This window comes from Meles meles, chromosome 18 (assembly GCF_922984935.1).
Source record: "Meles meles chromosome 18, mMelMel3.1 paternal haplotype, whole genome shotgun sequence".
Classification (NCBI taxonomy): domain Eukaryota; kingdom Metazoa; phylum Chordata; class Mammalia; order Carnivora; family Mustelidae; genus Meles; species Meles meles.
Genome location: NC_060083.1, coordinates 26161722 through 26177796, shown reverse-complemented (window position 1 = coordinate 26177796; position 16075 = coordinate 26161722). Strand labels below are relative to the sequence as shown.

At 49.8% G+C, this 16075-nt stretch overlaps 1 protein-coding gene across 7 annotated transcripts in view; it reads right to left on the bottom strand.

Annotated features, from left to right (window-relative positions):
* Positions 1–16075, bottom strand: part of RAP1GAP2 (RAP1 GTPase activating protein 2) — a 241140-nt gene that overhangs the window by 102102 nt on the left and 122963 nt on the right. For all 7 annotated transcript variants that reach the window (XM_045986019.1, XM_045986018.1, XM_045986020.1 and 4 more), the window contains one exon: positions 172–256. In XM_045986019.1, coding sequence (XP_045841975.1) covers positions 172–256 — 85 coding nt within the window. The remainder of the gene's footprint in view (positions 1–171; positions 257–16075) is intronic.

Genomic DNA, 16075 nt, shown 5'->3' with positions numbered 1-16075 from the left:
ACACCCCCAAGTCTTAGTCATAGTTCCTCCCGCACTGGTGAGCTCAGGTGGACACTGCCTCCTGAGGTTGTCAGGGCACTCCATGGCATCCACCAGACGGCAGCAGCTGGGCCTGGACCAAAGGGACAGCTACTTCCCTCCCCACTTACCAACTCTAACTAAGCCTCTTACCTTCATGGTGGGAGGTGCCGTGAGAGGAGGGGACAGTGGCCGGTCTGGGAAGGTCACATCCGAGCTGTTGGCCAGCTCCTGCTTCCTGTGAAGAGGCCACAGAACACAGAAGAGGTGAGTGAGGGCCCGCCTGAGCCATTCCCTCTCTCGGCCAACAGGAGCCGGGCATGGGGACCCGGTCTAATACACACCATGCAAAACTAGACTTGGGTGCATTCTCTACTGGAATGTGGTAAACTTTGTTTTGTTTTGTTTTAAAACCTAACACAGTCCAGGGGCGCCTGGGCGGCTCAGTAAGTTAAGTGTCTGCCTTCAGCTCAGGTCATGATCCCAGGGTCCTGGGATGGAGTCCCATGCGGGGATCCCTGCTCAGCGGCGAGGCTGCTTCCCCATCTCCTGCTAGTGCACTCGCACGCTCTCTCTCTCTCAAATAAATAAATAAAAGCTTTAAAAAAAAAAACAAACCTAGCACAGTCCAGTGTAGACAGAAAATACCTTTCATTTTATTTTTTTAAGATTTTAGTTATTAATTTGAGAGAGAGAAAGAGAACGAAACGGGGAGGCAGAGGGAGAAGCACACTCCCTGCTGAGCAGGAAGCCCAATGTGGGGTTTGATCCCAGGACCCTGGGATTATGACCCGAGCTGAAGGCAGATTCCCAACCAACTGAGCCACCCAGGCGCCTCTATTTTATTATTTACTTATTTATTTATTTGAGAGAGAGAGAGAGAGAGGGAACACACGTGCGTGCACACGTGTGAGCAGGGGAGGGGCCAAGGAAGAGGGAGAGACAATCTCAAGCAGACTCCCTGCTGAGTGCAGAGCCAGAACTGGGGCTCAATCTCACAACCCTGAGATCATGACGCGAGACGAAATCAAGAGTAGGAGGCTTAACCGACTGAGCCCCCTGGGGCTATTCCCTGTGTAGTCCCTGCACCAGCCACATCAGCATCACCTGGGAACCTGTGAGAAATGCAAATTCTCAGGTGCACACCAAGTCTCCAGCAATGGGGCCTGGGAATCTGGGTTTACAATCCCTCTGATGTACACTGCAGTATGAGAACTGCCGCCCTAAAGGCACATAAGACCCACAACATCTACAGGCCTCAGACGCATGGACAAACGTTGAAAGGCATCAAAACGTAGCCGTTTTACCGCAATGACATAGTAGAAAATAATTAGGCCCTGAAACTGTAGCAGTTACCGTTTATCTTCAGGTATTTTTATTTGCCAAAATTACAGTGGTTAATAAAATGCAGCTATACATTTGATAGATGTATTCAAAATACATCTGAATTCAGGACCAAAGAAAGAGAGACAGAACAGGAGTATAAATGTCCCCTTTGCCCCTATGACTGTGTGTGCGTGCGCGCACACACACACACACACACACACACACACCCCATGGCCATAGAGCTGACCTTGGGAGGATGGGGCTGCCTGCTGTGTGAGCTGCAGGTAGAACTTATTTTAGTCCATGTGGGCTAGGACCATGGAGAAGCAGCTCAACAGAGTGGTGTCACCATGACAACATGACAGCAACAAGTTCACTGATCTCACATATTCCCCACTTTCCATCTGGCCCTTTCTGGTGACCAAGGAGTGCTAGTTTCCAGTCCAGTCACCAGGCAGGATGTTGGCAGGGAGATAAGGCTCTGGAGCACTGGTTACGCAACAGGGTCAGCGGGACAGTACCTGGGGGAGCCCCAGACAAGGCGCTCTGGAGTCCTGGACCTGCCCTGGCTGTCTCCTGGGGCAGCAGGGAGAGACGAAGGTAACAGTGTTAAAAGCCCAAGACCAGGCTGAGCCGCCAAGGCTTCCAACTTTGCAACTGTTTCCTTTTCCAGAGCCCCAACATGAAGCGGAGTCAGTCTAATACCTGGGTCCCACCTCGATGTCCAAAGGACCCCCACTGCCACCTCAAGGGAATGCTTCTGTACTTTCCAGCCCACATCTTGCCAACAGGGAGGACAGCCCCAACCCCAGGCCTCCTTCATGAGAGAACCCCACCCTCCCTACAGAGCCCCACCCTCTGCATTTCCAGAAGAAGCCCTTGCATGAGAGACAGGCACCACCCCAGGCTGGGTTTAGCCCATAGGGCAGCCCAACCTGAAAGAAAACCAGGCCAGGTGCTGCCGGGCCTATCTACCCCGACAAGACTCTCACCTAGCCCTGCAGCAGGCCAGGCCCCATTGTCCTCTAGGCAACCAGGTAAGGAGGTTGCATGAACATCTGACTTCGTACAGGATCCATATGACCCCCATTAACCTCGACCTGCCAGACCCTCTTTCTGATCCTCCATCTGTCTTTTTCTTCATGTCTTTCTGGACCTAGGTCTCACTCTGAAGGGGTGGGTGGAGGAGAAGGAAGGTGCCCCCCTCCAGATCCAGACTATTACTGGCACAAGACCAGCAGAGCCACGACTCAGCATGTGTAGATGTGCACACACTCACACGCAAAGGAATGAACAAGGCTCCTTCTACCTCTTAGTCAGGAGCCACCAATTCCCCTTCCATTTCTGGCCTTGGGCCAGGCAGGGTCCAGCCCAGCTGCTCTGGCCCCCACCTGCCCGTGGACCCCACCGAGCTGGATCCTGGCACAGGCTTGCCCCCTCCAGCCACTACGCCATCTCCCACGCAGCTACGGCTCCTCCTCAAAACGCCCAGCCCCTGGAGAGCCAGGGTGGGGGAAAAGGAGGGGAGGAAGGATGAGTAGGGACCAGGGCACCAGCCTCAGGTCCCCTGAGGTGAGGATGGATGAGGGCAGCCCCATACCCCCCCAGGGACTGGGAGCCAAGAAGGAAGAAGCATGCAGGGAGGGGGCAGGAGGCGTGCCCCCTGCCCAAAGTCTACAGGAGACGGCTGCGGCACACTCATCTAACTGCAGTCCTGGCTCTCCTAGAGGAGGGCAATGTTGGCAGGTTTTTACCATCCCTGGTCTAGGGACGCTCATTTACAGAGTCATGCTGTCTGCTTCTCCCGTAAGGAGCAAGATGTCCACTCCCATGGGCCCAAAGCAGATGTGACCAGTACCCAAGGCCCCTGAGTCTCAGGCAAAGGGCCACCGCGCCAAACCCCTCCTGGGCTGAGCCCCACTTCCCTGCACCAGCCCGTTTTCCCTGGAGGCTGGCATAAGCTCCTGGGACCACTCTCCAGGGAGCAGTGAGGGCAATTCAGTGAAGGCATGAAGTATTTTCCAGCCAGAGGGATTCCCTGAATGGTGTCTGGAGCCTGGAAGGTGCCAGAGCAGGAATGAGCGCCAGTAGCTAGCAGCTTCATGCCTGTTCTAGGGCTCTGTCCAAGACTCTGGATGGGATGCCAGCATGGACAGAAGGCAAGACTGTGGCCCTAAAAGAGAGCAGAACTCAGAGTACACAGAGGCCCTTGGTCACAAAACCACCCTGCCCTCGTACAGCGATGGCTTCGAATGGCACCTGTGGGAGGGAGCGGGACACACTGCTCCATCCCCATTCTCACCTCCTAGACACCAAAGCTGCCTGCTATGGGTTGAATTTGTGTTCCCCAAAAATATATGCTGAGGTCCTAACCTCCAGGACCCATGAATGTCCTTATTAGGAAATGTGACCAAGAGGTCATTAGGATGGTTCCTTAATTCAATTTGACTGGTGTCGCTACGAGAGGCAAAGGAAGCCACAGACACACAGGGAGAAGGCCAGGTGACAACAGAGGCAGAGACCAAAGTGAAGCCAAGGGTGACCAGCCCCCACTGGGAACCTCAAGACTCGAGGAAGGCATCTACCCCAGAGCCTTCAGAAGGAGCAGATCCTGCTCACACCTCGGTCTTGGATTTCTAGCCTCTAGAACAGAGACAACGAACGTCTAGTTGTTGTGAGGCAGTATCCTTACTATTATTTGTAACAACTTTTTTATGAACCACAGTGATTTTTTTTAAAGATTTTATTTATTTATTTGACAGAGATCACAAGTAGGCAGAGAGGCAGGCAGAGAGAAAAGGGGGGGAAGCAGGCTCCCCGCTGAGCAGAGAGCCCGAGGTGGGGCTCGATCCCAGGACCCTGAGATCATGACCTGAGCCGAAAGCAGAGGCTTTAACCCACTGAGCCACCCAGGCGCCCCGAACCACAGTGATCTTGACATGGTCACAGAACTGACTCTGAAACTGCCTTTCCGACCAAGCCAGCCAACTGCTCATACATAGCTCATACAATGTGGGGTCCCAGACCCACACAGAGACCCACAGCAGGAGGGAAAAAGGGGAATGAAGAGAAGGCAGAAGAGGGAGGAGGAAGCTCATACACTGTGCTCAGAGAAAGGTGGCAAACTCAGACACAAGTGGTCAGGGGCCTCCTCCAGCCTCTGGGGGTCGGGGGGTACCTCCCACTCAGCATCTCTCTGCCCCAGAACCACATGGCACTAAGGTTCTCTGCTCTGGGATTCCTTCCCTAAAAGCATGGACAAACCTGGGGCAGCTGCGAGTGGGTCTATCTGCCTTTAGCCAAATGCAGGTCTCAAGAGGAAATGATCAAGGAGCCTGTGGCGGAAGCTGAGAAAGTCAGGGGAGGGCTCACCCAGATGGGACTGTTCATCCCCCACATGAGGGCCCTACTTACAGCACCCAGGCCTTCTAGCTCCTTCCGTCCAGACTCAGATTGAGACCTTAGACCCAGACGCTCTGAGGTCATCTCCCCACCACTTCTATGAAAGTGCCCCACACTAGGGATCAAGAGACTCCCAGGTTCCAGTCTACCTCTACCTGCTACCCACTGTGAGCCCTTGGGCAAGTAACCTCACCTCTGTGTGTCCCTCTTCCTTCATCTGCCAAGATGGAGGCAATGATGTTCTCAGGAATTAAACGTAAGGGCTATGAAATAAAACATAAGGCCCTACACAAATACAGATCATTATTACTATTATCATCTTTATTGTTACTGTAACCCCTAAAATGGTGATCTAATGTCCAAGTGGAGAGAGAGAAGCAAGGAAGGGTCCAGCACTGTTTAATGTCTTTGAAAACATTTCTGGCATTTCAAAAGAGCACCCGTTCTAGTCCCAGCGATCCATTCGCAGGATCATAACAATCGGTTAATAATCAACAGAAAAATACCCACCTCTCAGCAGATGGCTCTGGGGCCAGCTTGAAGGCCTCCTTCTGGCAGAAAGTTCTCCCAAACCTACAAACTCCCTCTGTCTCCATCTCTCACCCCACCGGGTCCCCAGACATCTAGCCATCTCTGGCTCTGCTTTCTCTGGCTTCCAAAGAGCCACACTAGAGGAATGCAGACCGCTGGCCTCTGTGCAGAGGTTCCCAGGAAAACCAAACCAAAAGGAATGAGACATACCATTCACAACAGCCAGAGGTGGAAATGACCCAGTAATGAACAGAGAAACACAAAAGGTGGTCTACCCACAGGATGGAATAGTATTCAGCCATAAAATGGAACAAAGTACTGACAGGCTACAGTGTGAATGCACCTCGAAAACATGATGCTCCAGGAAAGAAGCCAGATATAAAAGGCCCCATACAGTGTGATCAGATTTGCCCAGAACAGGCAAATCCAGAGACAGAAAGTAGACTGGTGGTTGCCAGGGGCTGGTGGGGAGTGGGGAGGAATGGGGAGTGACGGCTAATAGGTTCAGGGGTTCTTTCTGAGGGGATAAAAATATTCTGGAACTACACAGGTGAAGGAGGCACAACTGTGTGAAAACACAAACCAGCACTGAGTTACACACTTTAAAGGGTGAATTTTGTGGTGTGTAAATTGTGAAAACACGAACCAGCACTGAGTTACACACTTTAAAGGGTGAATTTTATGGTGTGTAAATTGTGAAAACGCGAACCAGCACTGAGTTACACACTTTAAAGGGTGAATTTTATGGTGTGTAAATTATAACTCAGTTGTTAAAAAGGAGGAAGAGAGAAGGGGCCAAAAGGACTCTATATCTGTCATTTCTCCTGCTTATTTTTTGTGCTGGCTGCCTTCTGGTGCCCCCAGGGCCCCGGGCTGCGTGCAAGTTCTGGCTTTGAGACTATGGTTCAGACGCCAACAAGGTCCTCCGTCTCCACTCCCAGCACTCAGAAGTCCCTGCATTGTCATTTACTTGGAGAGATCGTCTGAGTCCTAACTTTTCCTATTTCCCCATCCTATATAGCCAACTAGAGCATAAACGATAGGGATAACATAAAAATCCTATGGGAAATCAGCACAGGAAGCAGACACGCTAAGAAGAAAGAGGAATCAGAAGCCAGAATTAGTTTGAGGCCTGACGAGCTGAATCTCAAAGTCTCTGCTTTCTCTGCTTTCTCATCTGCAGAATGGGCAGGTTAACTCCCAACACCTATTCCCTGAGCAGGACTCAGAAAACCGGGCTCAACTCCTTGATGACTAGTGTCTTAGATGGTTTTTGTGGTGGCAAACAATTATGTGGTCCCTGGGCAAGGCAGGCCAGGGGGAGGGATGAGCAGAAGGGGAAGGCAGGGCGCAGGTCCATGTCCACGGGAGTCTGCCGTGTTGTCTACAGAGACCCCAGGCCCTGCGGCATAATCATGTAGCCCTCATCCTAGCAGCCGGCCATCCTGGGGCATCCCTGCAGCTGGAAACATATTCGAGAAGTTCTGTCCAGGCTTGGCAGGACATCCTGGCAGCAGGCTGGAGGGAGGAGAGGGCCAGTACAGTGGATCAAAAGCACTGGCTTTATGGTTCAACAAGCCTGCATTTGAATTCTAGCCCTACCCCAATTAGCTACGTGACCCTGGTCGGGTCACTTCACCTCCGTGCCCCTCAGCTTCCTCATCTGTAAAATGGTATAATTACAGCCCCCTTCCCGGTGGCCTGAATAAGGCCTATGAGGCACTCAGCTCAGGGCCTGGTTTCAGAAGACCTGGTCACCACCGCTCTGTTGCCAGGGCTGCCATCAAAGCGGGGGAGGAGTGGGCATGGAGGAGAGGGCTAAGGCAGAAAGCCAGAGGGTCGAGGAGAGGGGCAGGAGCAGCTTCACATCCGGGGAAACTCAAATGCCCGTATACTCTGGACTCTAAGCCTGGGAGGCAGGGACAGGAGGGCCCAGCCACTGTGTGGGGCAGGTCCTCAGCACATGCACAGGGCCTGACTGCAAGCCCTAAAGGGACAGACACAGACGTGAGGGTGTTAATGTCCATCCTGTGCTGGGGCAGATGTGGAAAGGGAGAAGAAGAGGGCCCAGCAGAGTTGGCAGGGTAGCAGGTGGACAGAAGGGAGCACAGGATTTGGGAATGAGAGGTTGTAGCAGGTAGAGAAATGCCTCCCCGAAGAGCCCCTTAGTAAGGAGCAGCTCCTGCTCACCTGGCAGCATCTGGCAGGGCTGACTTTGCTGTCATGTCCCATCCCAGTGCGCACTCCTGATTCCTAGGGATTTGGAACCCAACCCTGGACCACTGATGACTCAAAACTCTCCAGGGATGCGAAATGGCTACTCCCACCCCCACAACGCCCACCACTTCCTGGGATTTGTGGACACAGACCAGCAGCGCTGGGAGAAACCATCAGAAGCCATTCAACAGTGGCACCTGGGTGGCTCAGTAGGTTAAGTCTCTGCCTTCGGCTCAGGTCCTGATTCTGGGATCGAGCCCCACATCGGGATCTCTGCTCAGCAGGAAGCTGGCTTCCTGCCCACCCACCCCCCACCTGCCTCTCTGCCTACTTGTGATCTCTCTGTCATAAATAAATAAAATCTTTAAAAAAAAGAAGAAGAAGAAGAAGAAGCCATTCAACAACCTAATGCCACAGACAAGGACACCAAGGCCCAGAGAGGGAATGGGAGATGCCCAAGTCCCCCACGCCAGGCTGTCTCCTGGTCTCCAGAGGGTACAGTTCCAAATCACCAAAGCTTAGTACATGAAAAGTGAGCAGGTCGCATCTCAGGAAGAACTGGTCAGGAAGTATAGCTGGTCTATGCACACACATTGATAAAGCATGAGTGTTGGGTCACCTGGCTGGTTCCGTCAGTCACGCATGTGACTCCTGATCTCAGGGTTGTGAGTTCAAGTCCCGTGTTGGGCACAGAGCTTATTTTTTTAAAAAAAGGCCTGAGTGTTAGGGGTCCATAGGGTCTATGGGCCCGATAAGGGATGAATCGACAGCAGAAGCCAGGGCTGCACAGGCAGTAAACAGGCCACACCCTGGGTAATGAGACGGGGCTCCCTGTGGGACCAAGGAGAAGTCTGGTGATAGTTCGTGCCTGTAGCTTTAAAGTACATACTGGCTTCTCTCTGGCTGTGCTGGGTGAGGGTGGCACTGCCCTTTCTTGGAGGACCATGAATCCCTAAACTGGGCCAGGGGAAGGAGGAAGGCAGGCACCAAACAGGAGGGTTACCCAGCCCTGGAGACCCAGCCACAGCCCCTGGTTCAAGACAACCGAGTCTCCTCCACTATTACATCTCAGAGCCAATGGACCAGCCCACACATAGGCACATCTCCATGCTCCTTGGAAAAGCCTTACCAAACAGACAATTTTTGAACTGATGCCACATGGCTCCCATATGAGTAAGAACAGACCCTGAGGGGTCTGGTGTGGGCCTGTGAGTCACAGAATCAGAAATCTGAGTGCTGGGCTTCCACTCCCCAGACACCCCACTCAAATCCCATTGCCCTCTCCCATCACACCTGTCCTATGTGCCACAGCAGAAGCAGAGAAAGGAGGACACCAGCCAGCACCTTCTCATGTCCCTGAAGCTTGAGTTCTTGGAGATCCAGGGTGGGCTGTGTATTGGTTACCAAGGGCAGTAACATCAGTACCATTTACAAGTGCCCGAGAAGACAATCCAGGCCAGAGAAGTGAAAATGCAGACACTGTCCTGAGGGCACAGCACACCCACGTGAAAGACCCACTTGCCAAATACCAACTGTGGGTTATACAAAATAAAGGACCAAGGGACATGGGGAAGGGAAGGCCAGGTCTCCCTGGGAGATCAACTCAGGTATCACAGAAGAGGTCACAGCTGAGCTAGATCTTGAGGGCAAGGCCAACACCTACCCAGGAGGGAAAAAAACGGGGAATGGCAAAGAAGCAGAGACATGGAGGAATGAAAGCAAAGAGCACGGAGTCAGACCATCCACTGTCACCAAAGCAGAGGAAACACTTCCCTAGCTTTAGCAGGCCCTCAAAAGGAATAGTAAAAACCCCCAGTCCCCAGGTTTACCATGGACCAGGGCTGTTGGAAGCTTGGCTCACTGAAGACTCATGACAGCCCTTTGCAGCAAATATTATTAACCCCATTTTACAGAAGGGGAAACTGAGACTTGGAGAGTTTGGGTGACTTGTCCCAGTTCCCACAGCTGGAAGGCAGCAAAGCCTGGACCTGGGGCAGTCCAGCTCCATAGTTTACTGACGGTGGGGAAAACCAGGGCTCACTGGAGAAGAACATCTGCCTCACACTTTTCCAGGGTCCGGCACATACGTCACTAGGTTGAGCTACTGGATCACGAGGGGAGAATTCAAGAGATAAGTGATACCATAAAACGAAACAATATTAGAATAACTGGGATCCCAGAAGAAAAATAAAGAAAGAAGGGAGCAGAAGCTATATTGGAGCAGATTACAGCGGAGAACTTCCCTTAATCAGGAAAGGAAACAGGCATCTAAATCCAGGAGGCACAGAGAACCCCCCTCAAAATCAACAAAAATAGGTCAAGCAGTCATCAAAAATGTCCCGACAAACAAAAGCCCAAGGCCAGATGGCTTCCCAGGGGTATTCTATCGAACATTTAAAGAATAATTAATAACAGGGCACCTGGGTGGCTCAGTCATTAAGCAGCTGCCTTCGGCTCAGGTCATGATCCCAGGGTCCTGGGATCGAGCCCCATATTAGGCTCCCTGCTCAGCGGAAAGCCTACTTCTCTCTCTCCCTGTGCTTGCCACTCTGCCTACTTGTGCTCTCTTCCTCTCTGACAAATAAATAAATAAATAAAATCTTTTTTTTTTAAGTCTCATATTTGAAACTTCTAAAAAAAAATTAATACCTATTCTCCTGAAACTGTTCCAAAAATAGAAATGGAAGAAAAACTCCAGACTCATTTTATCAGGCCAGCATTACCTTGATCCCTAAACCAGACAATACCCCACCAAAAAGGAGAATTACAGACCAATATCCCTGGTGAATATGGACGTAAAAATTCTCACCAAAATACTAGCTAATAGGATTTAACAGTACATTAAAAGGATTATTCACCACGACCAAGTGGGACTTATTCCTGGGCTGCAAGGTTGGTTCAACATCTGCAAATCAATGAATGTGATACAATACATTAATAAAAGAAAGAAAAAGAACCATTTGATACTCTCAGTAGATACAGAAAAAGCATTTGACAAAGTCCGCATCCTTTCTTGATTAAAACTCTTAATAAACCTTAATATCATAAAACAAACCTTAATATCATAAAAATCCATCTATGAAAACCCCACTGTGAATATCATTCTCAATGGGAAAAACTGGGATCTTTTCCGCTAAGGTCACGAACACAGCAGGACTGTCCACTATCACCACTGCTATTCAACATAGTATTAGAAGTCCTAGTCTCAGCAATCAGACAACAAAAAGAAACAAAAGGCATCTGGGTCAGCAGAGAAGAAGTCAAACTCTCACTCTTTGCAGATGATATGATACTTCACGTGGAAAACCCAAAAGACTCCACCTGAAAACTGCTAGAACTCATAGAGGAATTCAGTAAAGTGTCAGGATATAAAATCAATGCACAGAAATCAGTTGTGTTTCTGTACACTAACAACAAGAGAGCAGAAAGAGAAATTAAAGAGTCAATCCCATTTGCAACTGCACCCAAAACTATAAGATAATGAGGAACAAATCTAACCAAAGACGCAAAGAATCCGTACTCAGAAAACTAGAGAATACTCAATTGAGGAATTGAAGAAGACACAAAGAAATGGAAAAATATACCATGCTCATGGATTGGAAGAACAAATATCGTGAAAATGTCTATGCTACCTAGAGCAATCTATACATTCAATGCAATCCCTATCAAAATACCATCAACTTTTTTCAAAGAAATGGAAAAAATAATCCTAAAATTTCTATGGAACCAGAAAAGACCCCAGAAAAGAATAGCCAGAGGAATGTTGAAAAAGAAAGCCAAAGTTGGCAGCAGCATCACAATTCCAGACTTCAAGCTCTATTACAAAGCTGTAACCATCAAGGTAGTATGGTACTGGCACAAAAACAGACACATAGATCAATGAAACAGAATAGAGAGCCCAGAAATGGACCCTCAACTCTATGGTCAACTAATCTTCAACAAAGCAGGAAAGAATGTCCAATAGAAAAAAGACAGTCTCTTCAACAAATGGTGTTGGGAAATTTGGACAGCCACATGCAGAAGAATGAAACTGGACCATTTCCTTACACCATACACAAAAATAGACTCAAAATGGATGAAAGACCTCAATGTGAGGCAGGAATCCATCAAAATCCTAGAGGAGAACACAGGCAGCAACCTCTTTGACCTCAACTGCAGCAACTTCTTCTTAGAAACATTACTAAAGGCAACAGAAGCAAGGGCAAAAATGAACTATTAGGACTTCATCGAGGTAAAAAGTTTTGCATAGCAAAAGAAGCAGTCAACAAAATCAAAAGACAACAGACAGAATGGGAGAAGATATTAGCAAATGACATATCAGATAAAGGGCCAGTATCCAAAATCTACAAAGAACTTATGAAACTCAACACCCAAGAATAAATAATCCAATCAAGAAATGGGCAGAAGGCATGAACAGACATTTCTGCAAGGAAGACATCCAAATGGCCAACAAACACATGAAAAAGTGCTCAACATCACTCAGCATCAGGGAAATACAAACCAAAATCACAATGAGATACCACCTCATACCAGTGAGAATGGCTAAAATTAACAAGTCAGGAAACGACAGATGTTGGCAAGGATGCAGAGAAAGGGGAACCCTCCTACACTGTTGGTGGGAATGCAAGCTGGTGCAGCCACTCTGGAAAACAGTGTGGAGGTTCCTCAAAAAGTTGAAAATAGAGCTACCTTATGACCCAGCAATCGCACTACTGGGTATTTACCCCCAAAATACAAATGTAGTGATCCAAAGGGGCACATGCATGCCAATGTGTATAGCAACAATGTCCACAACAGCCAAACTATGGAAAGAGCCTAGACGTCCATCAAAGGTGAATGGATAAAGAAGATGTGGTAGAGGGGCGCCTGGTGGCTCAGTGTGTTAAGCTTCTGCCTTCAGCTCAGGCCATGATCTCAGGGTCCTGGGATCGAGCCCCACATCGGGCTCTCTGCTCAGCAGGGAGCCTGCTTCCCCCCCCCCACTCAGTCTGCCTCTCTGCCTACTTGTGATCTCTGTCACTCAAATAAATAAATAAAATATTTTTTAAAAAGATGTGATATACATATGCACATGTGATGGAATACTACGCAACCATCAAAAATGAAATCTTGCCATTTACAACTACGTGGATGGAACTAGAGGGTATTATGCTAAGCAAAATAAATCAATCAGAGAAAGACAATTATTATATGATCTCACTCATATGAGAAATTTGAGAAACAAGACAGAGGACCATAGGGGAAGGGAAGGAAAAATGAATTAAAATGAAATCAGAGAGGGAAACAAACTATAAGAGACTTTTAATTTCAGGAAACAGACTGAGGATTGCTGCAGTGGAGGGGGTAGGGAAGGATGGGGTGATCAACACTGGGGAGGGTATATGCTGTGCTAAGCTCTGTGAATTGTGTAAGACTGATGAATCACAGACCTGTACCCCTGAAACAAATGATACATTATGTGTTAATGAAAAATAATAATAAGGTCCACCTGGGTGGCTCAGTGGGTTGAAGCCTCTGCCTTTGGCTCGGGTCGTGATCCCAGGGTCCTGGGATCGAGCCCCACATCGGGCTCTCCACTCAGTGGGGAGCCTGCTTCTCCCTCTCCCTCTGCCTGCCTCTCTGCCTACTTGTGATCTCTGTATGTCAAATAAATAAATAAAATCTTTTTAAAAAATAAAATAAAATAAAAATAAAAGTATCCTTCGGCATCATCCTAATAGCAACTAGTATTGATCTAGTACAATGCAAAGCTCTCAACATGCATTATTTAATCTTTTCTACGACCCTATGAGTTAGGTACAGAATTATGTTCCCGTTTTACAAACAAAGAAACTGAGGCTCAGAGAGGTTAGGTGACTTATGGAAGGCCCTAGAGCAATTAAGTGGCAAAGCTAGCAATCCAAGGGATGCTGGACGGCAAGTTATAAAAGGCCTCCCACCACAGCAGCCCCGGTCTCTGGGAGCTGGCAGCTCAGGCAGTAGGAGCAGTCATTAAACTCTCTGCTGGGAAAAGGGGGTTCCAGATCCTTGAGGGCTCTCTCCTGGACCAACCAGATGTCCAAGAGCTATGCTGCTTGGGAAAAGTGCCCGATATGAGTTATTTTTGGTTTTTTGGTTTTTTAAAAGAAAGTTATTTTTCATTTGCTAAATCCCTACAGAAGTATCTCTTTTTTTTTTTAAGTTTTGGTTTTTGGGGGTTTTTTTGACAGACAGAGATCACAAGTAGGCAGAGAGGCAAGCAGAGACAGTGAGGAGGAAGCAAGTTACCCGCTGAGCAGAGAGCCTGATGTGGGGCTCGATTCCAGGACCCTGAGACCATGACCCAAGCCAAAGCAGAGGCTTAACTCACTGAGCCACCCAGGCAACCCCGGAAGTATCTTTTAAATACAAATAAGTGGGACACCTGGGTGGCTCAGCGGGTTAAGTCTCCTCCTTCAGCTCAGTCATGGTCGCAGGGTCCTGGGATCGAGCCCCACATTGGACTCTCTGCTCGACAGGGAGCCTGCTTCCCCCTCTATCTCTGCCTGCGTCTCTGCCTACTTGTGATCTCTCTCTCTCTCTCTGTCAAATAAATAAATATATAAATAAAACCTTTTTAAATAAATAAGTAAATACAAATAAGCTATCCTGGATTGTTTCAAAGGACAATACCAAGTGAGAGACCATCATTCCATTTCTGAATTTTACATTTTTATTATAAATATCAATGCATATTCATGGGGCAGGGGGAATTCGAAGAACCCAGAGGCATCTAATGAAGTGTACTGCATGTGGGGAAGGGCCTGCCACATCTGCTTCCTGCAGCCCATCAAACCAGAGCACGCGAGGCCTCAGGGAGCAGACCGAGCACCTGCCACAGGGAATCCGGGCTGAGAAAAGGCTGCTGTTCTGGCCCTCCTGCTGCGTCATTTCCAGCTGCCATGGTCACGTATGTGACAAGATGATGCATCAACGTCAATAACGCTGCAAGGGTCTGTCCACAGAAACGGCATCATTCTCCCCAGGAGGCACGAAGTCAGCCTCGACAGGCAGCTGGGGCCACCGAGAATTAAGGGTCTCTGTCTGGGGCCTCTGTTGCCCTCCCCCCAGATCTACTCCCTGCCCCAGCTGGCCAGACCAAACAGTGAAAGGAAAAGGCCACACCTAGGCCAGCCACAAAAACCCTCCAGTGACTGAGCGCGGCTGCAGCCTCTGGACTCAGAACTGAAGAGCGTATGGCGGGACGCAGAGGACACACAGGCTCTTCTAGCAGGTCACAGCTTTGGGACTCGGTGGGATGCCGGGCCCTTGCTGGCCGGCCTCCCGTGTGCGCCTACGCATCACTCAGTCACTCTTGGCTGAATGAACTGAAGAGCTGTAGGGCCATGTTGGGCCAGTGCCCCACGCGAAAACACGATGAGAACCTTCTAGCCAGATGCTCCATGGAATGTGTCTAGTGGCAGCCCAGGCTGTGCGTGCTCAGAGGGCAGGAGTCTCTAAACAGCCCACGGGGCCCAGGGCCAATGGCCTTCCCTGCAGCCCTTCAAAAACTGTCAATACTGAGACTTTTTTTACTGTCTAGCAACTGGTACTGATGACCTTTCTTATCACCTTCTCTGCCAAGCACAATTCCATGAAGATGATGGGGACAAGGAGCTACATTTTCATCTTCTACACAGATGAGTCAGCTGACGCTCCAGAAACGCAGCTCATTCCTGGAGGGACCAGAACCCAAATGCAAGCCTTTTGATGGCACAACCTGTGGCCTGAACCATCCTGTTTCTGCACAGAGTGAACGACCAGGCAAAGGAAGGAAAGAATGGGAGCAAAGACAGCGGCAGCCCCTCTGCCGCCTGCCCCCTCCACCTTCTGGCAGCAAAGCCGGGAACTCGCCAGCCTCCATCTTCCCAGCTCGGTCAGGGTCCTGCCGTATGAGCAGGGCTCTTACTCGTGCTGCAAACTCCAAGTATCTGAGGACAACACCCTGTGCTCCTTATACATCCCCCCCACGCCTCCAACAGCGCGGAACAGCCAAGTTACCCTTTTGCTAAGCGAGGTCACGGCTGTGTGCTTGTTCGCGCAGCACCGGGCACTGTTGCAAGGTTCGCCCGGCTCTGCTTGAGCCAGGAACACAAGCCACAAGGCAGAAGCGGCCCGAGCAAATCCTCCCTAGGGTCCCCACACTCTCCCTGGAGAGAAGAGAGCAGGCAGAGAAGCCCACAGTCCACGCAGACCAGGGGTGACTTCAGTAGCCCATCTAGCTTTGCCACTGCTCAGAGGCTAGCTCAGGTCTCCAGTCCCCTGCCCGTCTTTCGGGGTCCCTCTCTGGACCAGAAGGTGAGCAAATAGCAAATGGCCACCCACCCATCTATCTGGGTCAGAGCCTCTGAGGCTGGGCTGACAAGGCCCCAGGCTGCAAGGGAGCCTGGGATTCTCCGCCAGTAGCCCCAGGCGTCACAGAGCTCACTAATGCCCAAAGCGTAAAACCCAACTCCCAAGGGAGGCAGCCACTTTACCCTGCTCAGAGCTGCAGATGGACTGGATGAATGAGATTTTTTTTAAGTGTGTTTGTTTTACAGATTTACAGAACAGGGATAGGGGG